We start from the raw sequence: 23,493 nt of genomic DNA on the forward strand, positions 1-23,493 counted from the left end.
GGGGGGGGGGGGGGGGGGGATGTGAAGCATTCCTCTAATGCATAAATAAGCATAGATAACAACCATGCAGAGGAATGTATAACTATTAATGAGGAAGTGACAGAAGTGCAGGAATTATTGTAAAAGGGATTTTAATTTTTTAATTCATTGCCTCAATCACAAAGGCCAATTAAGCTATGCAATAGTTTCAGAACAACCCATCAATACTTTGTGAAGACACATGCAAATACTCAGGGTGACTTATAGGAAGAGATAATAACGGCATTGTGTTGTTGAGGTCATTTAGTTTTCCAGCAGAATTTGGGAGGCAGTAGGTTCGCTATGATCTGACAGGGGCTGTTATGAAGATCGGTGATTTTGCCTTAGCACTGATTTGGACTGGAGTTAAATATGTATAATAATAACTCTGCTTAAAACTTGCCACGCTTTAATGTGACAGTTTTTGTCTTATAACAGTTAAATAAAAGCAGAGAAGGTATGTTCAATGTAGCTGTTTGACTTAAAAAAAAGGATATTTGACTATTTTTCAAGTCTAATGACATTTTAGTAGTTAAATGTACTATTATTATAATATACTAATGTAATATGCTATCATATACTAACATTATTTCTTAAGAAGCAAGATATTTTTATACACTTTTGTACACCAACACTTATTTACCATTAACTAGCCTTAAACAAAATAAATTCAATAAAAACAAAGCTGCTACACAAATAAATGAATCAATCTGGGCTTTGATTCAGTCTTCCACACATGCAGCACATAATAGTAAGAAACTAAGTCAAAGTCTGTTTTTGTTTTTCCCTTTAGCAAATATTTGCAAATAACAAATTGTGTTAAAATTTGGAAGAAAAAAAAAGAAAATCATTCAAGTCAATTTATTATATGTAAGTGAAACAAACTTCCAGAACAAGAAACAAATGCAACATTACCTGCATGCTTTGAGTGAACATGTAACAATTACCCTTTTACCAAAATTAAAAGATTATTAAAAGTTTAAATGAGGTATTTTGCTGAGTGGCTCAAGGAGAAACATGTGAAAACCAGCCAAGCACTGATGCTCAATCTCTGACCTGTTCTGCAATATGGTGTTGGGCCTAGACGGAATACAATACACAGAAAATAGCACAACATCAAAATGAGGGACCGTATCCCTCCACAGCACAGGACACAGATTTAAAGATTAATTGATGTTGCACTGAGAGTTTACATTCATAAATAAAAAAATTAGCTGACTTTAAAACCCAATTTTGATGCCATGCTTGTAAAAGCTATGCAAAAGAAACGTTTGGTGACTATTACTTATTTATACAGTCTTGCAGGGTTACTCGTATCCTTCAGAATCAAATTTATTTGATCACATTGGAATGTAATAGACCAACATAAAGTGACACTTAAGTATTAAGTGGAGGGAAATGGATATGTTGTTTTAAATTATTATTATTTTAAAATAAAAATCTAAAAAATAAATCATAGTCCATGTGCTTTTAGTCCTCCTTGCTCAGATACCACTAACTAAATTCCTTTAGAAGTCTCTAGAAGTCAAACTGTATGTCATTTATCTCAGTATGAGTGCAGCTGTTCTGTGGATAAGAGGTTAGGTAACAAGAGAAATAAGAGGTGTGTTAGATATTAGTGAACAAACAAACAGAATCCTGAATACTGATGAAATACACCAAACGAATCAGATGCCACATTTGCCACCAATCTTGAGAAGCAAATGTGAACACTTGGTTCTGTTAAGATGACACAATATTTAGCTTGTTTGCCCACATGGAGAAGGCTATTTGTGGCGGATCACCAACAGTACACATCACCCTGAGAGCACCATCTCCATGGTGATGGAAACACGATGCCGTGAGAATGCTTTCCTGCAGACTGAGGATGGAGCTAAATACAGGGAAATCCTAGGAGAAAATATGTTACAGGCTTCAAAACACTTTAGACTGGGGTGGAGAGCAACCTTTCGTCTCTAGATTTGTAAAGCCGGTAGAGACACATCTGAAAAGTCTCACTGGTCTTTTAGTTCTACCGCGTACTGATTCATTGGATGAGGGATTAAAGAAAAAACATAAAACCATGAATAATTTTACTTCTTCTTAATTATGAACCACTTTATGTTGCTCTATAACATAAATTCCTAAGAAAGTACTTATAGATTTTTTTGCTGTTGTTGTAATGTGACAGAATGTGGACTAGTTTCAAGTTTCTATAATGTTTTTGTGCGAAGTAAAGGGGATGTTGTTTGCTCGTTGCCTTTAAAACAAACAGAAAAACATCACTGACCTGCTGCTTGAGTGCAAAACTCCACTCCGGCTTCTTTCCTCTCCCTCTGCTCCAGAGGCAGTTGCCATGGCACCTGATGGGGTTGTGCCACCACTTGGACCTTATACACCGTTAGGGGATTCAGGTTGTGGAACCGTAGTCTATACCTTCCAGGCTTTACCACAGCATGCTCCGCCCCATCTAAGTACACAGTGTGACTGTAGTTACTGTTGCTAGGCAGCCAGGAGAGCTCGGCAGTGTCCCGCTGGATGTCATCCACCCGCATGCCGCACGGCGCCACCACCACATTGGCTCCCACCAGCACGGTGCAACGGAGCTCATCCGACAAGCCGCGGTCGGTGACGCTCTGCACGGAGACACGGTAAATGCAGCTGTCCAAGTCCAGCTTTTCCAGCAAGCACTTGGTCCGGCCGGTGTACGGTATACTGGCACGAAGCTCCCCGTCGACTAATACGTTGTAGCCAGAGATGTTCCCCCAGCCCAAAGGCACTACTGGAGGCTCCCATGCCACAATAACACTACGTGCCAGCTGCTTGATGAGGGTTATCTTACGGGGGTAAGGCACAACATCCTCAGCTAAGTCCTCAGGATCTAAGGTCCCCCCTGTCCCATTGCTGCATGGAACGAGAGAATTACTTGAGCCTAGCATTACATCCTGGGAGGCACCTCCATCCACGGTCATCAGGGCCAGGGACATGTGTTCCAGAGGGCCTAAGTCTTCCCCTCCCTCTCCAATTAGTTTTTCTTTATCCTGGACAAATTCCACAAAGTTGGAAGGAACAAGTCCTCTTTGACCATCCAGCAACTCCCCTGTCATGCAGAAAGGAGAAAAATGGTTAAAAGAATTGCCTTTTTTTAAGACCAAAATTGCTCTTACATCTAACACAAATTTAGAGGTAACTTGTTTTTATTTGACCAAGTATTTTGTTTCTGGTAGTAGATACGTGGAATCTCTTACAAGATGATAAAGCAATGTAACAGAAGAAACAACTGAAGAAAAAAAAAAAGCAATTATGTTTTACTCAAAAAATGGCATGTCATAAATTAGAATGCCACTGGTATTTTGATGATACATCTTTAGCGAAGAGCTCTAAGTACTCTTTATTATGTATCCAAACTAAAATATCCCCTTTTCAACTTAACTTTTTGGATTGAACCTTTAAAGCATTTTCAGGAGCACCCCATTATTCCATACATGACTTGCTCACTTAAGGAAAATCTGAATAGGTTTCTATTTTTTTTACTTATAGATGATATGCTTCAGTTCAGTAAAGCTCATCATGTTCCTTCAATCCCTGCCTGGGAAACCTTAAGACCATTTGCATCTGTCTGCTCATGTGTACGTGAATCTGTGTGTTTTCCTTGTGTGCGCCGATGATTAAGCCAAGCCCCGTTGGATTAGTCATCATACTAAAAGGGGCCAAGGTCCCATCTTGTCAACAGCTTGGTCTGAGGCCCAAGTCTCCCTACTGTGTTGTAAATACAGAGCTCCTCCACAATGTCGTGCGATCCGACCGCCCACGGCTAATGAATCACTGCAGATGAGTCCCACCGTGACTACGACAAGTCTGCGTCGGCTGCACTATTGGTAGCTGGGGGGATTAGGACTGCCTCTGATGGAGAAACCTCCGTAATTCTACAGAGATTAGAAAGTCAGTCACTCCAATCAGCAGCTGTGAGAAAGTATGCAAGAAAGTTGTTCATGGTGACATCCGGCGCTGACAAAGCAGAGGTCAAAGAATGAACACGGCCAGAAGGCAGATGATGGACATTTTTAGCATGAGGGTGACAAGTCATGCAAACTGCCATGTAGGAGCAGGAGACGCCTTTGCACCAGTGCTTACAGAAATGACTTCATCAGCATTACAGTTATTTTATATTAAGGTCGAACAGTGTTGTAATGTTCTCCTTGTGCCATGTACAACAAAGTTAATTAATTATAACAAAGGAAATTAATTGCATTGTAACGTATATTACAAATACGTTACAAATACAAATTACAAATACGTATATTTGTAAGAGCAAATATACGTACTTGCACAAAGAGTACTCTTTTTCTACTTTGCAGGTCTTTTTCAAAAGGTCTTTCAGTTTTTTTCTTTAGATTTTGGCAGCAATTTCACTTATATTAGTCTGTTTCAGCCCAGCGTGAAAAGAAAGAGGACACGTTTCAGAGATGGACAAGAAGTCAAATAGAGAGATCTAGCGGAAGATTTTTCTGGCATGGTGTGGAAATAAACCTCTTATATCTTGAATGAGACCAAAACAAAAAGAGATGATTGTAGATTTTCAAGAGAAACAGAAGGAATAATGAGGTCATCTACAAGAAGGAACAGAGCAGTCTGTACTCTTTGAGGAAGCTTAGATAATTTAGTGTTTGTGGCAAGATGCTGCATATCTTCTGTGAGTTTGTTGTGGTTAGTGTGATCTCCTTTACCATCATTTGTTGGGGTAGCAGCACCAGAGACAGAAACTGAAAAACAGTAAGCAAGCTGACAAAGAAAGCTGAAGAAGTGGAGCAACTGAAAACGGTGGTGCAAAGAAGGATTTTTCATAAAACGAGCTGGCAACCCTGAGCATCCTTCATTTGACTGTCATTCAGCAGAGTGTCAGTCAGAGACTTCTTCAGAAACACTGTGATACAAACTGCTGCAGGAGATCTTCCTGTCTACAACCATCAGCATCTACAACTCTTTGAAGAAGCTTGGATAACATTAGTTAAAACAGGATGTTTCTCTTTGGAATTAATAAGGTATTTCTGAATTGAACTGAGAAGAAGTTTGGACAGTTTGCACCAAATCACATTCATATGTCACCTCAGGGGTATTTATTTGCATTATTTTAGAAGTCAGAACAATTTATCCTCAGCTGAAGTAACAACCACGGATCTCGTGTGCTTCCACTTAATCAGAGTTATTACCTAAATGTCTCCCAGATATATATCTATAACAAAAAAGTTTAATTAACACATTTTCTGACATTCTGAATCACATGTGGGCAAGAGCTGAAAAGTTGTGTGCAAGCCACCAGCAAACCTGACTCAGACCGGTTCTGTCAGGAGAAATGAGCCAAAATCCAAGCAAATTGTCAGACATTTGTTTAAAGATACTACAAAATCAGTATCACAGCCTAGAATATATTTCAACCAATTACTAAATAAATGTATATGAAGTTCTGAATTTAATAACATGCACTTACTGTTTTGTCATTTAGCAAAAAGAAGTAATTAAAGCAGTCCTAACTCTTTTAAAACAAGGGGCATTTAAGTCACATCGTTACAAAAATGGGTATGTCTTTTATGCAATGTGTATATAATACTTTCGCTCACAGCCAACATCAAAAACAGCTTAAAAATCCCTCTCACCTTCATAAAAGCCATCATCGTCCATGTCTCCGTACACGTATAGATATTTTCCAGCCACAAGAGGGAGCTCTGCTTCAGGATGTTCATTCGGTCCATCATAAGGGTTATAACTTAGCAGAGAAAAGACACAAGAATATGTTGAGTTTAATGAGTGAGGTGCCAAGTCTGCACACCTGAAAATCAAAACAAATATTTTGATGCTGGCCTCTTTTCACCTGTAACGGGCAGTGCAAAGGCGGACCTGGCCTGTGTAGCGAGGTTTAGACCTTGGTGATGAGCGTGTCTCATCCTCCATCTATTGATCAATCACAGTCACAAGTCACCATTTCCACCCGCAAAGATGCTGGGATGCAAGTAGATTTATTTTAAGCCACTTAAAAAGATCGTCAAGAGGTTTACGTGACGATGTGGCGTCACCCACTCTCACCTCTGATGGGGGATGCTGTCGGGGGCTGCTGGAGCGATCCGTTGCTACGGTGCTGGATTTGACAGACAGCAGTTTGAATGCTTCACTGTCTTCAGTCTGCAGAGGGCAGGGTGAAAACTGAGGGATCAGAAGCTGAGCATTTGGTGCACTCTCATCACCTAGGAGACATTGATTTAAATAGCAAATAAAGAGAGGCTGTCATTCCTCATGCACCCCATTAGCTGTTCATTGCACACATTGATTCAGTCGTTAAGCAATGGCACAGTTAACACCTTTAACGCCAAAAGGCTTTTGTGCCTCGGTCAGTAATTACCTTCTGCAGAACATATGTGTTCTTAAAAATCTCTCAGGGAAATGAGGCTTATTTAGTCAGATGCTAAGAAGTTGAAAAGTTCATTTATTTGAGAAAACTATAAGACAACTTCCTCAGCATCAGTGATTGAATGCATGAAAGTGATGAAAAATGCGTGTAGTTGCAGTTGTAGTCGTCTTGTCTTAGTATCTCAGTATATAACAAGAAAAGTTTTGTAAAAAGTAAATTAAGGAAAACATATAAAGTGTAATATCTCCACACCAATCCATCGAACATCAACAGTATCTAAAAGTGATCTGTTTCACAGAACTGACACAGTACATGAGAGACGGATTCAGGTAAAAGCTCTTGAGGAATCACCTGGTTGGCAGTGATATAGTTATTTTTGGTATTAGATTATATAACATGACCAACTCCTAAATAGAATATTAGATTACCTTGCATAGATTCAGCTTTAGAAACGGAATGAAACGGTCTTCTTTGACGGGTACAAAAGTAATTTGTGCATTACATGTTTATGCATAAGTATGTCATTACAATATGTTTGTCAAGACCTGGAAAAAAATCGCATATTATTATTTTATGGTTTGACAAATAATTCTTATTTGGGAAATGACAATGCATTGGTGTGAAGGAGGGTATGCATAAAGTAAAACTTTAAAAAATACTGCTTTAAAAACATCTAATTCATTGCAATAAACAAAAAAGAAAAAATATTAAATACCTACAGTGTGTAATAGTTTTTTATGATACATCAAGCACCTGATTAATAAATACACAGCTAAAAGCTTTGCTTTTAAGTGAAATCGTTAACAAACCTTTCTGCAACCGGGCTTCAAATTCATCAATGACTTGGGAGAGTTTCTCCTCTGGTGAGGTCGGGACCTGGGACACCAAGGTGGAATTACTATTCAGGAACTCCACAGGCTCTGATTGCAAACGGATGTTTGGCAGCCTTTTCGACAGCTGGTGGAAGTGATCACTGTGTGACCTGCATTTCTGCTCCAGGCCACAAAGTTTGACCTTTGACAGAATGGAGAGAGAGCAGAAAGAAGTGTACTGAACCGTAAGAAGAATTGAGGAAGACAGTGATTTATCATATTTGATTATACAGGTTCCAGCCCTCTAAAGTCCTAGTCCTCCTAGTCAATGCTGGCTGAACATTGGCCTAATTATAAAATAATTCCTAAAGAAAAATTCTAGAGTCTGAGTAAATTGTTACAGTGAGAAAATAAGAGTAGAGCATCTCAAGGTTTTTCTCAATAGCTACATTTTAATGACGCTACTGACATGAAATGACAGTAAAAAAAATGCATATATAGTTGCATGTGGGTTTAACAAAAACAAATGTGTGGAAAAGACCGACTCAACAAATTTGCTGCACAAGAAAAGTACTAACTCACTCACTGCAGAATTTTAATCACGAAACTGTTTGCCTGCCCAGTAGAATCATATTAATATGCTTGTGATGACTAATAGCATGACCTCACTTGAACTGCACTAATAGAAGCGTGAGACCCATTATCACAGCAGGATTTAGGGTAAAAGGAGAAAATTATTTTCTGTAGATGAGGCAGTAGCGTATTTTAGAAGACTTTAATAAAATACAAAGCAGATCAGTTGACGGATCAAGAAAAGGTTCAGCTGAGGGACGCCGTTGATGGAACATGTCACACTATGTGCTTCTAAATGCGAAACAATTAAATATAGTAGATTTCTAAAGGATGCCAGTTCTAGATTAATTTAATCTTCCAGTATCCGTTTAATAGACGAAGGTACTGGACATTACATAAAAAGTTATCAATTTCTTGAACTCGAAAAAAGAATTTATAAAACAATTGGTCAAGAATAAACTAACTTCAGAATTTTCTTGCTTTGTTCTTGGGAGCAAAGCATGTTTGCTAAACAAGTTTTCAATTTTAAAGTCTTAAAACTTGTTTTATTAACATTTGTGGTGCACAATAACAGATTATATCCCCAGAAGGAAAGATATGAATGCAGAATGTGCTCAGAGTCAAATCTGAGCTGCTTGAAGTGTTCATGAGAGATGGTAAAACATAACGATGCTAAATGCGGGAAGTTGTTCATGTGGTGTCTGTAACCTACAAGCGACTGTAGCTCTTTGGGAAACTTGCGATTAAATTACATGCAACTAATGGCACCTTCAGTACACTTCAGATTCATTCTCAATTTCAGGTCGGAAGGTTTTGTCTGTTGATTTTATTGCTAAAATTAAGTTGGAACACTTTTTTATCAGTCTTACTTCTGCATAAAATATCAAGCCTTTTGGATTTTTAAGTAACCTGCCTTATTATACTGTCAGCGGAGTCATTATGGCGCACTGAAAGCCCTGCGCCTCTGCTGTCAGCAGTTTATTGTATTTACTTGACAACTAAGAGAGCTTTTGTTAAGCTTTGCTTCAAGCATGGTTTCCATAGCAGTGTTGGTCAGTGAACTGCTTTGTGCCTGATTGCAGCTACAAGATGCATTTGCATGAATGCATGCAAATGGATATTCATGAACCCCAGAGAAAGAAGCTGGGTAGATTTTGCTGATTTCCTAAATGTTCTTGTAGCACCATCAGCAGAAATAATTAATCTTTTTTTTAAGTCCTTACTTAAATTCCTCCTCCATTTTGGATACAGTTTGAAGACTTTCTTTATAAAGAAAAATGGAGTGGCGAGTCCTCAACTTGATTATTATCTGTAAAGGACGATTGTTTTTATATACATATTCAGTAGAATAGACATCGTTTCTAATTGTAGAGAGAATTAAGATGGTTTTTCTTTGTTCTTCAATGTCTTTTCAAGAGTCTTGGAGTGATTTTATAGAAATGTATCTCAGTAGCTTCTCAGTATTAAAACCACATCAATCACAGAAAAAGAAATCAAGCCCTATTTATGGGACATGATGACTATCTGTACCTCTAATAACTGTACTGCTTCCTCATGCTGTTGGTCAGTTTGATCCCAAGCCTGCAGCGAACACACAGAAACACATAGTGACAGCTGACACTGTGATCACAGTCTGCAAGGTGGACTAGACATCACACAGCTGACATTCTGTCTACGCGGTATTGTGGACGAGCCTGAAAGAGGCTCACCGGTTCGGCAGAGCTTCGGTCGTTGAGTAGCTGCCTGCTCCTGATGGCACTGCTCCAGTGAGGGCTCTCTGATCTATTCTTAGGTGTGTTAAAACTTCCGCAAGTATTTTTAAGGAACTTAAAGTTTTTAAATATAAACAAAAACACATTATGTGACAGAATAAAACATTTGGGATAAGTTAGGAGCTATTCTTGGTTTAACTGCAATCACCAAATTTAAGTTAAATAAAACCAGAGGAACAGAAAAACCTACAGCGTCAGCTACTTTTATTGGCACTCCTGTGAAAGAGCTTAAAAATGCTTACGATAAATTCATCTTTTCCTTTCTCAGATGAGACTAAGATTTGACTTTGAGGCAACTTAATCCAGCTAGGTTTGATGATCTACAAAGAATAAATGTGGAAATACACCTGTGTTAAAAATGACCATCCCCAAAGTGTTCCTACTAAGTTAATTATCCACAACTTCTTGCCTTGGCATGCCACAGCATACCAAGCATACCCAATTCAAGATAAATACTTCTATAAATTAATCCCACCATCAACAAATGCTATATTTGTAGTGTTAGATATTCTGTTTTCCTGTCAACTACCATACCTAGACTGACACCACTATATCTGAAACTTTAATTTAATTGCAGCAGGCATGTGGATCCACATAAAGTCCTGTACACATTGTTCTTAAACTAATTTGCATGCCACATGAAGTTTAGAGTTCAGTGGCTATTGACTCTGCGAAGCGTTTGCTGGCGTCAGTCTCGGGTTTTGTGTTATTCCAGCAAACAAACTATAGACAAAAACAGATTGTCCTGAAATTGATCACTATACAGAATAACAAACTGGTTATTTGCAATGTTCAATGTCATTGACTTCCAAAGCAGAATGAAAATACATAAAATACTACAGATTGAAAAATATCAACGTCCCTATTAATCACAGAATCACTGAAGCTAAACTTGTATTTGCTATCAAACTGGAGACTGGACAGCCTTCCGAGATCTTTTTATTTTCTAGTTGAGTGCCATTGACTGTGTGACAGTGAATCAACAAAAAAATGGGCTGCTAATACATCAATAACTGAACAAGGAGCTTTGGCATAAAGTCGCTGCACAAAATCAATACTGGAAAAAGAAAACAAGTTTTCAGTGATTAATTCTCTGCTTTGTTCTTACTCATGGCCATACCTTTTGTAGCTGATTGATCTCTTTCTGTTTGCTGTGAAAGGCCACCAATCCTCGCTCATACTCTGTCTGCAATTGTTGTTTTAGCTGCAAGGCTTCGTTCATATGCTGTGGAGACATAAAGAGAGAGAGGAAGGATGCTATTTAGAGATGGTTTCCAAAGATTTACCTGGCAAGACTCTTTCTTCACCGCTAGTGGCAGAAAAGTTGACTTTTCAAGCCGTAGTGGTTATTAAGAAGAGGCTAGTCATGTCACTGACCCCAAACAGTTTTTCTATCCACTGGCTACAGAGGGATATGTTATTAAAATACTGCCAAAGCACAAACTAGTTGGCATCACATCGTTTTCAATAAAATTCATGAAGCCCCAAAGAGCAAAGTCCGGAGTGTGTTAAAACTGTACTTGGTCAGTGTGTACGAAAACAATGCGTGTATTTATTGACAGATATTACACTTTAAGCTCTTTAAAACAAGCCAACAAATCCTGGTATTATCTTCTCATTACCTGTGTCTTTGGTTTATTTTTGCTTGCTGACTGATCTGTACCTACCAACCTTTCTGAGTAATATGAGCAACATACCAGGTGTAGCCATAGCATATGAGACACGAGAGTTAAATAATATCACAGTTTATTTATTTACCTAAGCCTTTTAAACCTCAGGTTTCAAAAATGGAGCCTTTTCTCTCCTGTAATGGTATGCATCTATTAAACTCTTTATATTAAGAGACTATCAGCTTTTCACTGTGTGAATGCTGAAGCATTTACACTACAGAGATCCTTCAACATGCACTTGTTAGAATCTTGCGTAATTTTACTATTCTTACAACCACCAAAATAAGAAGGCACTGCACTGGCTTCGGTCTGGGTGACATCATTTATATATTCCTGCACATTCTCCATTGTACTCTGAAATGCTACTGCGGGGGAACATAAAGCAAATAAAGACAGCATTCAGCAGTTTTTTTTTGTTTTTTTTTTGTCTTTTGCTGCATTATTTAGCTTTCATCTCTACAGTACGTTTGGAACTGACTCAGACAAAGACGTCTTGCATGGTAATTCAGGCTGATCCTTTATCTACCCTTTGCCAAATTGGCCAAGTCATGTTGACACAGTTTCTCTTCTCAAAGTCACAACCAGCAACGATATCTTTCAGAAACCAAGTTAAGGATCATAAAATGTTCCTTCACATTTAGGGAAAATGGCTGAGGAAGCCCTAACATTTAGATTTTTACCCTCATGTTCTCTCTCGTTCTAATAAAAGGAAGAAAAGCTTCTTTACCTCCCAGAGTGACTTCAGGGTGTCCTGAGCATGCAGCCACTTGCATAATCAGAACAGCTCTAAGCTGCTGTGGAGCTTTGGTAAAAACAGATTTTTTTTTTTTTTTTACAAACCTTGCTAATGCCTACATCCTACATTTTTAACAGAAATAGATAACGAGAAGTTTCACTGATCAGATTGAGGTTATGTGAGCAGATTACTGATGTGAATTTTGAACACATGTTCTTATTGTTCCCTTTGCTACTCTGCTGGATCCTTTCTCAGAAACAACGCAGCAAGAAAATGTAAACAAATATAATTTTTTTTAAGGTGGTTACAAGTTAAAGGGAGGCTTTGAGGCAATCAAAACTAATTTAGTACAATCTGTAGCATACTGGCCTTTTTCTTACATGTGGATGTAGATGATTAATGTTGCCTCGTCCTCAAAATACCTCCTAAACACGTTTGGTGATAAAAATATAACATAACCTAATTGGGTTTCTTAAAAAGCTTTTTGTTACCAGATTACATCCGCTTCAAAACAAGATTCATGATGCTTCATCCCAATTAGGTTTAAACAAGGAAAAATTTCAAGTGAGCCTTTTTTTTTTTTACTTTTTTCCCATGTTGTGTTTCCATTATCTGTGGTTTCTCCACCCACACCGCCCCATGTAATTTTCTCTAAATAGTATCTTTGTCTCTGTAATCAATGCTAAATGAGAAAGTGACAAACCTTTCATTGCTGTATCAGGGAGTAGGTCAGCTTTTCTCATATGGGCACATTTATCTCTCGAATATCCTGACAAACAGACAATCGATGGGAGATGCAAGGAGACGAGGATTTGTAACGACAGAGCCGCGCACAGAGCGGCGAGACTGTTTGATTACCATTGGAAGATGGGAACACAATAAAAGAAGAAGCCTCTTCTTGAAGTAAGGTGGGACATTTTGGGGGGTTTCAACAAAATCAGAAGATTGCAATGCCTTTTTATAATTTGTGCAGTTTGGGAGAGCCCGGGTGATGACATCATAGATTGACACCCCTTAAGTTAATGATGTCAGTGAAGATGTGATTTAACGCAGCACCTTAAACTCAATGTTTTCTTTTGTGACACCATCTATATGCAATTATAAACACCATGGAATTGCCACGCCTGTTCAGGAAGGAGAGAGTTTTTGTTTCCCCACATATAATGATGGAGAACATGTGTAAAATCTTCAGTTTGTGGAAAGTTGTTTAAAATATTCTCAAAAAAACAACGGCATTTAACTAATAAAATGACATCAGGTTAGCATATAAATGTTCTAGCTATTCGTGTTGACTGAGACCACTATTTGCTCAAATAAACTAAAACAGTCAACTTTCTGAGGTGGTTAAGCACCATGTTCACTTACAAATAGCTGAAATCTGTGAATACTTGAGACCCCCTTGAAAATACATGTCACTGCCTATTTTAATTGTTCACACACCAAAAATGCCTTAATATGGATTAATATAAACAGTGGAAACAATCTCACACAACTCTAGAAGGAAGTCCACAGCAAATAATTTTGAGTTATATTCCTTAGAAAATCTGCAAAAAGGTGAATTTATAAATAATGAACTGTGAACATGCAGTTTTTGGTAAAATGATGAATTTTACCAAAAACATGACGAATTTTGGTAAAATGACACAGTTTACTTACAAATACCCCAGAAGCGGTGTGCATTTATAATGGTTCATTTTAATTCAATTTCCCCAAAAATAATGTCGAGTTCCACCAACTACCTTCAGAAGGATGCTCGCAGGATTTTTGTATTCATGTTTTTGAAATTCCAGACTTTGTCTGCGGAGTTGAACAGAATGGGTTTATTTTATGTTAGACAGTTCAATTGTGTTAAACGTGTAAACACAGTCAGAGTTCATTTAAATCTCTTAAAACCCTATTTAATTTCTTGTGATTTCAGTATGTCAAAAGCTTGTCAATAAGACACAGAGTCATATAGCAGGTCTTACCTTTAGCACATGTTCCAGATTTTCGACTCTGGCCTGGAGTTGGCTCCTTTCCTTCTGGGCCTTGTCTTTCTCCCGGCTCACTGTGGCAAACGTTTGTCTCAGCTGGACATAGTCGCATCGCACCTGGAGGGACGCGAATCACAAACAGAGCTCAGATTTTAGACAGGAAAGGATGGGAAATAATTAGAGAAGTCTAAGTATCAATCTGCAAACTAGAAACCAACGGTTATGAAATGTAACCAACAGATTTGTTTTTAGAATGGAACAAACAAAAAGAATGTGTGTTTTCTGAATATTGCTTTTTCACAAGATCTATGTTTTAAATTTATAATAAATTACATGTTCTATCTTGTTGGTCTGAGGTTGGATTTTTGAGTTCACAACCGGAAGAGAAATTAATCAGGACATTTCTATTTATCCTTGGTGACTTTGAGCTGCAGACTTGAGCACCCAGCGTCTCGCTTTAATGTCAGCCTTGAGCTGGTACTTCTAAAGGTGGCCTGACAAGATTGAGCTGAGCCACCCATCAGCCATGCAACCTTCATCTCCTCATTAATTACCAAAAAATTGAGGGGAGCACAATAGATAAGCGCGCACACCTAGAGCGCACAAAATTAGGCAGCTGCAAAGAAAACAAGCTCATTTATTTTGTGGGATTTGTGACAGCAGCGGGAGCTGCTGAAGGGAACTAACTCTTCTGATGCTTGCATGGACAAAAAAAAAGCAGCAGATTACCATTAATTAGCATTTATTATGATTAATATTATCAATATTTTACATGCTGTTTTTGTTAGAGATGCATATTCCAGACACATCATGTGTATACACAAAATAATGAGAGAAATTATTAAAAGCGAATAATGTTTTGCACTCCTGCATGGTGGAATGGTCATATCTCGCACAACGTCAGTGGTTCTTAAAATCAAGCGATGGCTCCATACATCTGAAGTATGTTACTGACTGAACTCTTCCGCTTTGGTTTTTGTTAAAAGTCCTTCATCATATCACCTCAACCACACACTTTTTTCTAGCTATCATAGAGCTCCTCTTGTCAAACAAACAAAAAAATCCTAAGCCTCCATAGCAAGTCTGTGTATTTTCTAAGTAAAATACTGAGAAACAAATACATTTTAAACTCATTCACTTAATTATGAAGTGTACAGGAATCAGTGACATCCAGTTGCACAAACTGCAAGCTGAACCCTTTGAATCCACCACCCACTCACTTCACATAAGCGAGGCATGAAATGCAAAGGGCATGCTCTGAAATCTGTAAAGAACTTTAAACATGTAAAACAATTGCTGCAATCCTCTATTTTATTAAAACTGTCAAAAAAAAATTAAAAAAAACAAAACCTTGACATACTGGCTAACCACCAAGTTTATTTTTACAGTTCTCTCAACCACTTACATCAATATCTCAAGTATTAATATCTCCTATGACTTTTTCAATAAGAACGTATCATCCAAACAAGGTTCTTCCCGCAGTCGTCCCCACATGCCCCCTACCCTCGCTCCCGCTACAATTCTGGCAGGAAGGAACATGCTTTTAGCCCCGTTTCTATTTTGTTTCCATGCCCACCTTGTCTGTGCACAGATGGCATCATTAATGGAGCAAGAGGTCTAAGCAGGGCTTCCTGGACACATGTCAACAACCCCCCTACACCGCTCCACCCGCATTCTGAAAGTCACTTTTGTTGCCAAAGCATCCATCTCAGTCTGCCATTGTCTCCATTACAAGACTTGTGGTTGTAGCTGCAAATCCAGATGCAGTGGATGAAGGTTTGGGTCAATGCAAACAAAGATTATTAAGAGAGAAGATCGAAAAATAATGACATAAGGAACCCAAACGAGTATTAAATGAAAACGTTTGTAACCTGAGGATGACCCCACTGGTCCAGTCATATTGATCTGCGGGAATTACTCTCGTCACTAATCCATTTATAAAGTATTGTGTAAGTTATATGAAGATACACAACTACCTCGCTAAGACTCTAAAATATGATTCTCACAGAATGATTAACTTGGAGAAAGATTACCACAATTTCACAAGACATTGTGCACAAATTTAAAGCTAAAATGGCATTTATTTAACTCTCTAAGCAAAACCAGTGAGGAACAGCAGCTGCTAATTAGGCTAAAAGTTCCAAATAACACATGAGTCATGGTTTGGCCCACAACAAATGGCTGGTGCAGCTGTATTACTCTGATTTTAGTGTAAATGGGAGGTGTCTTCTTAAAAACATCCCATTCGTTTGACAAGGAAGTAAAAGAAAAAGATAGGTGATATTGGTCCTATTCAGAAGTTGCACATTTTATCTAAATTATGTTCTGGTCAGTTTTTCAGGAGCTTAGTAAAGATTGGACAACAAAAAAAAAAAGATCTGTGTCATGAAGTTGGTGATGAAGATCCAGAAAGTGGATTTACATTTTTAAAGTGGAAAAAGCAGAAATGCAACAATAATTTTTACTGCAGATTAGAAAACTGCATAATTTTTCTAGTTATGCTGTTAAAAAATATGTTAATTGTAATTTTGGTTTGGATACACACATATGAAAAATAATATAGAATACTCACTCAGTTTAATAGCAGTTTTCAGTTGCAGAATATCATGCCCTGCTGTTTTTCCTGCTCTGCTATTTATAGAGCAGTCCAAGTGTAAAACCTGCTATTAGCTTGTAAATTAGGCGGGCTATGGATAGCTGGGCTGCAATCGGCTATTTAATAGATATGTTGCCCGCAGCTGCCAAGTGTATTTTAAAACAGCATTGCCATAGCATGAGTGATGGGTGATGCTGCTTCATGCTGCGATCCATGAGTCCAGAAATATTTAGGAGCAGATTTATTTTTCCATCTTCCCAACTGAATAGGAAATCTGTATTGGTCTTCGTTCAGCCAGCTGACTAGTAGAATTTAGTGACAAATAGGAAAGAGACAGCATTTTATTATTTTAAAGCTGGTGAAAGGTCCAGTCACTTTGGCCCTTTTCCTGTTTTTTATTTTATTTTATTTATTTTTTATTATTATTAAAATAACCTTAAACAATTTGACTGAAAATTTTAGCGGTTCGAAACTGAAAGCCTTGACTTTGTTTCCTTGAGACTAACTCTGCAACAATATATCTTATCATTAAGATAACATTAATACCACAAATATTAACATTAGTATTTTAATTGCAAAGGACTCCCAGGACAGACATTTAGTAGGATCATATGCATACAAAATAGCAGTAGTATTTGCAGATACCAGCATTTATATTCATGCTAAAGCTCATATTTACAGTTCTCTCAACCACTTACATTGGTAAGTGGACATTGGTAAGTGGTTGAGTATTGGTATTGGGAACATTGTGATAAAAAAAAGAAAGAAAGAAAAGAGTCTGTGTGAGTTAACAGCAATAAATGCAGTTGTCACAGTATTAAAGTTTGACACTTTGCAATAAAGTGTTGCAGTTGCACTTTCTCCTTTCATTGTGCAGTTCTACTTGATACTGGTCCTGGCACAGGCCCATGTAAAATAATAAATATCTTCCAATTGATGATCTTCTGAGGTGTGTGTACTTGTAGTTTGTAGATTTGTACCCACCTGCTCATGCTTGGATGCCCTAAGCTGGTGGTTGATCAGCTCGAGGTTCAGACGATTTCTTTCCTGCAAGGCAGCATGGAGCTTCGCTTTCTGGAAAAAGAAGAAGAGCCAGCACCAAGGGAGAAGTTTACCATCTTGTCATATTATCATGGAAAACCTTTTTTTGCTCAAATGATTTCATGTCTAACTGTATAATATATGCAAGCCACACAGAGCCACTCCATCTTAAAGTGATTATATAAGCGACAGATGAAAGACTCAGGTTAGTGCCGATCCCTCCCTCCGTCTCCCGCCGTGTTTGTGAGTGTTAATGTGTGTGCATGCAGATAAGCGTTTCTCTAAGATCCTGTCTGGGGTACAAAACACACAGCTGAACGCTGTCACCCTCTATTTGGTATGTGGCACTGGCAGTTGGAGAGGAAAGCTAAAAAAGACAAGAAAATTGGAAGAAGAGAACAGGAGAGGAAGGGGTAGGTAGACGGAGGGAAAGAGGATGACAAAAAAGTGGGGAAAAAAATTCTTTAAAGTTAGATATTAAAACCAAAAGAATGGTGGCCTGTCAGTCAAAAGCAAGGAGCGTAAACAGGCGCATAAGGCTCTTGAGAGGAAATTAAATTGCAAGGCGGAAAAAAAGGATTGAGAAGTGTGCAGGACCTGTCTGCTCTTTCCACAGCTCACATTCACAGTCAGAAGTTGTCATGCTGCTGGTGCTGCAGGTACTCAAGCATTATGTAATTATGCCAGACTCAAAGTAGGGCAGCGCTCTCCTCCTCTCGCAGCTATGAGCATTCAAGAGTGATTTCACTGTGACTGACCATATCCTTGCACCTAATACCACTTCATTCTGCTGATGGTCATTCTCAGCCGTCCACTGTTGAACTGTGCCATTAATGGGAGCCGTCAGCTCTGCTCCCTAATCAACAGGAGCCAACAGCGGCTCGGTATCTTCCTGGCAACACAGACAAATCAAACAAGCAGGATGTACTTTTAAACGTGAACTCATTAAATTTAGAAGTTATTATCCCCAAGGATAAATAGAATGTATTATTAAAATGAAGGTTTTATAGTCTATCCATATTTATCAGCACCCCAGGTAAAGCTTTCAAATAAATAAAGTTTTAATGCAGTAGCACAACACGGAGAATTCCAGCCTATAATTGGATCACATTTATTCCAATGTTAGGAAAAAACACGGGCACCACACTTATAGGCACTCCTGCTGTTAAATTTGTACTGTCCTATTTTCTCCTATAATGTGTCCCAAGATTAGAGCATAAAGAAAGAGGGATATTTGATCCTTTCCTTTTATATCACTTCACTAAAGCTTCCAGACTGCTGGGTCTCCATCAGGTCTCTCTCCAACATACTCTTGCTGCTGTGAACAGGATTTTGATATGGACTCATAAAAGAGGGTTGATTTTATTTTGTAAAAATCAACCCTCACCTGATCATTATCCTGCTGAAAGACCCAGGGATGATCCATTTTTAGTTTTCCTTATGATTTTCATTGATTTGTACATATAAAATGTCCTGATACTTCAAAAGATTTCTTGATGTTCCATAGTTTAAAGGTTTCCAGAGTCTTTGGAAGAGACACCGACACACAACATCATCGATCATCTCCAGCACTTTAATGGTTTGTTGCTGAAAAGCTCTGCATACATTTTAAAAAGTGCTTCAGTTAAATTTAATTTATAATTATTGGAAGGGGAATCAATAAGTTAAGCACATATGATATTGGGGTTTTCCTTACTTAATGAAGGTGGTCTTTCGGTCTGTAAACAAGTAGCGAAAGAGAAGAAGAGATTATAATTTCTAGTCTCACATTATATCTGCACTTCATCACTTAATCAATGTAGAACTATGTTGTTACTGAATCAGTGTTTTTAGTCATTTGCAGGCATTTTAAAACAAAAATGTTTGGAATGAGGCTGTTTTTCAAATAGTTTTTGGATTAGTTGGATTAGTTGAACCGATTTCCAAGTGGTTATGGTGAAAGAGTGTACCTTTATTAGCATGGAGATTAAAAAAAAAAAAAAGTATGTCCGATTATATCAACACTTTCTGCAAAGATTAATGCATTGTTTATATTTATAATGTTTTTTATTTGTCACACAAGAGCTGCAGTGAGCTACAAATTTCATGATGCACTTTTTTTTTTTTTTTACATTACTGCAACATGCTCTCTTGAACCCACCTGCGGCAAAAGAGAATCCAATATTTTTCAGCGCAAGAAAAGATTGAGCAGCTCAGGGGCTTTTGATCAAATTTATCAGTATATTTGAGGAGCTCAATAAACCGGCCGAGATGAGAGAAAAGAAAGAGAGCAATGGGAGGACGTTGTGCTCATTCATCTCTTCGTGTGCAGACAGAGACAGCAGGAAAATGCTGAAGAAAGGCAGAATAAAGCCAAAACATTGGCAAGGGCAGGAAGACACAAAGCACAGTGAGTAAGGCCATGTTCTGCTCTGATTGTATAACTGTCACTGCAACACAGAGTCAGTGCAAACTGCAGAAAATCACACTCAGCTGTAGCGATAACCACAACGGATATTGTACCTTTCCCTTTAACGCTGAGGAAGGGGGTGTGGCAAACCTCAAGCTACCAATCAACCTTCTTGTCTAGTGAAAATAAGTTCAGTTGAGGTTATTTCAGCACAAACACACACACACACGCACACACGGAAAAAAAATCTGAACAAAGAAACTGGACAAAAAAAAAAAACGACCTTTAAAAATAAATGTTTTAAGGGCCGCGAGTATGATGACTGTTTCTGTACTTCCTCTCACTTCCAGCAAATCACACATTCACAGCTTCACATAGCACTCTGTAACATCTTGTAAACACAATGTTAGACTGTGAAGCCAAGGGACACACACATTTCTATGCCAATTCAGACCTACAATATGTGCAAATCATCATAGGAATCTGTTTCGAGTATTTAATGTAGGCGCTAACAAGGGTGTCTCTTTAGGAAAAAGCACAACAGGGACTCCAAGTGAAAATTGTTCTGTGTGAATCTTTGCATGGTTGTGAAATTTGAGATCAATATGCGCATTCAGAGAGAGCATGCAAGCCTGGAGACATATAAATCAACAGTACTAACGTCTAATTCACTCTGACAACCTCTGTCTTCCTTCATCTTTCTTCTGCATCTATATGTTTACACACCCTGTGCGGTTCTAGCACGACCGCAATAAGAATTTTACACCCGTAACCGCTAAAAAACTAAATCTGCTCACAGTGGACAACGCCCAGGAGGTTCTGTGCATACAGTATGTGCTCTATTCCGGTCTGCCTTCACATATATATGAGCTTGAGTAACTCCTCAGTAGTTCACTAAAATATGGACAAATAAATACAGAAATACCAACCAATAAGACGAAACAGAAAAGTCCAAAGATTAACATCAATGTATTGCTTCTGTATATTTTTACAGAAGTGCAGTAATATTTTTTTTACCGCTGTTTTGAAGCATAGAGCATTTAAAAATCGAATATGATGCATTTCTCATTATTTGTTTCATGTAAATTAAATATTTTAAAGACATGTTAATTATTTCAAATTATGGATATTTTAAGTATATATTTATGATGACTGGAGTAGGAATTTGATCTTACAATTAATGTTGTTGCATCTTCCCATTATGAGAATGGGATTTTAAGTTTGCTTTGTTTATAAATATGGGGCAATTCTAAAATACACTAATGTTATTAACCATGACAGGCTACGTTGTTGGGATGAGGAATTGATAAAGGGTGAAATCCTGCACACACTCATTCGTGGGATACCTCCTGATGAGTTTAAATGGGCTTTTTGTGGGTTGGAGATTGCTGCTGTTTCCCCAGGAGGACTGTCATTAATTAGATGTCATGTACGAAACATTTTGTTCCAGTTACGGCGTGAGAGCTTTCTTCAGTGTGGGCACAAGTGAAGCCTCAAACACATATGAAACTTGTGTCTAAATTATAAAAAGCATGAGCTTTGATAGGATCTTGGCAGATACATGTTGTACTTTTGTACAACAGCGTCTTACCAGAATGAACATAGCGTGTTTTTACTTTAAGTTAAGCTCAAGTTAAATGGTACATGTTCTGAATTTTAACTAAATTTGTAAAGTAAATGTATTTAATAAAAATGCATATGTATGTGCATAAATAAAAACTTAAGTAAACTTCCTGTTTTTCTGTATCCTAATTTGAGCTGCTACACGGTTGATTGATTTATGACAAAGGACAGCTCCTCAGTTTAAATCTCCCAACAAATCCCATGTTAGGGACTTCTTTAACGTGTTAATGGAAACAAAATAACCCAAATTAACATGTGGATTTTGGCTGTGAAGGGAAAAAGTTATAATCAGTGTTCACTCCCCTGCCAAATGACCCCACAGCAGACAGGGGTATTTATTAGATTCAGCTCTGACAGGCAGCCATGCACAAACAGCACCCACGTACACATGCAAATTATTGTGTGTGCGTCCGTGTGTGTGTGCTGCTTCTCAAGCAGGAGAAGTGGCCAAAGCTGGAAAAAAGGTTTTTAAAACAATAAATTCCTGACTAAAATGTTATCTTACTAAAAATGTGAAGGAAGAACTTTCATTGATTTATCTTATCATAAAAAAAAATAGCCCTTTCAAAACATTGTATTGTACCGAGATCCGGCACAACATGTACCTTTCTAGTGAAACACTATGACTCACTTATTTTTCTTGTAACAGTCTGCAATACTGCAATATTTCCGCCCATTTCCCTTGGGTGAAAATATTAGTTACTGAACATAAATTCAACTCTGTAAGGATGTCTGCAGCCATAAGTATACTGGGAGTATCACTGTTGTTGTGGTAATGGGACTGCAATATGAAAAACACAAATGTTTATTCTTGCATTAAAAATGTATTTTTTAAAGATAAGTAGATAAATAATAATATTCATATAGTCATTGTAAGGTAGAGGGGTGTCAACCTCCATTGGTCAATGGGCAAAAAGCAGGGTACACCCAAACAGAGTGGTACTCCATCACACAGAAGCATAAAGACATGGAATAATAAATACACAAAGAGAATCCAAAAGGGAAAGTGGGCATTTCATCTACCATGAATGTTCCTGGATGATGGGAGGAAGCTGGAATATTCCATGCATCTATGAAATATCAAAACCACACACGAAAAGACTCTGGTTGGGACTCAAATCTTCTGTAAGGCAACAAAGCTGGCAACTAGATGACAGACTATCAAAAAATATAAAATAATATGAGATCGTAAGCTTCCTTAAAATGCCACTGCTGCGATTTTTTCATTCCTCTCTCACATATCCCTAGAGAGAAATAAGAATTAATGAGTATAGGTTTCTGCAGGTCAAAGCTTCAAAAGACTGGAGATCAAGAATTGGTCACAACATTCTCACCCCCGTCTTTCTAAATATAACAAATCTCAAATTATCTGTACTGTAACGTTCAAAAGATAATTGAGCAAAATAAAGGAAAACTGGTTTGCTAACTCCAGATTGCATTTTACTGAACATAGAGTTGTTTTCAACATATTTCAACATAGGACACACCGGCAAGGTTAATGGCAACTTTTAGAGGACTGTAAACTGACACTGTACATCCCCACTTAAGGAATTGGCTGAGAAAAGGAGGATCATTTTGGAGGATTTATAGAGTAGCATTAGCCAGGTCTACACAGCAGTATGATATATATTACCCAGAGTCTGCACTCTGAAGGGCTTACTGTAGCAGGCGTTCATCTTTACACAAGGGCGTGACTTGAGACACACTAGATCTGCAGCCAAACACTAGTTTCCTTGGCAGACTGTTTAAAGAACCATTTTAAAATCAGCCATTTGTAATGTTCCTCCTACTGGATCCTGCTTTTGGTTTACAACACAGACGTGACATCAGACAACGGAGGCTGAGCCTTTTATATGAGTAGGGCAAATTTTCCCATTTATAGTGAGGGTTACGGTTAGGGTGTATAAG

General features: G+C 38.0%; 1 protein-coding gene across 13 annotated transcripts in view; it reads right to left on the reverse strand.

The window, feature by feature from the left end:
• LOC103473595 (RIMS-binding protein 2-like) overlaps positions 1–23,493 on the reverse strand; it is a 68,637-nt gene that overhangs the window by 16,092 nt on the left and 29,052 nt on the right. For 9 of the 13 annotated variants that reach the window (XM_017307873.1, XM_017307877.1, XM_017307879.1 and 6 more), the window contains exons 4-13: positions 17,517–17,606; positions 13,931–14,053; positions 10,678–10,782; positions 9,316–9,366; positions 7,210–7,414; positions 6,079–6,236; positions 5,867–5,946; positions 5,652–5,761; positions 2,288–3,097; positions 1,075–1,098 (exon numbers count right to left, since the gene is read on the reverse strand). In XM_017307873.1, coding sequence (XP_017163362.1) covers positions 1,075–1,098; positions 2,288–3,097; positions 5,652–5,761; positions 5,867–5,946; positions 6,079–6,236; positions 7,210–7,414; positions 9,316–9,366; positions 10,678–10,782; positions 13,931–14,053; positions 17,517–17,606 — 1,756 coding nt within the window. Of the gene's footprint in view, positions 1–1,074; positions 1,099–2,287; positions 3,098–5,651; positions 5,762–5,866; positions 5,947–6,078; positions 6,237–7,209; positions 7,415–9,315; positions 9,367–10,677; positions 10,783–13,930; positions 14,054–17,516; positions 17,607–23,493 lie in introns of those variants that run through there. The other 4 variants (XM_017307872.1, XM_017307882.1, XM_017307874.1 and 1 more) reach the window with 3 other exon arrangements.

The sequence above is a fragment of the Poecilia reticulata genome, linkage group LG12, assembly GCF_000633615.1.
Source record: "Poecilia reticulata strain Guanapo linkage group LG12, Guppy_female_1.0+MT, whole genome shotgun sequence".
NCBI lineage: Eukaryota > Metazoa > Chordata > Actinopteri > Cyprinodontiformes > Poeciliidae > Poecilia > Poecilia reticulata.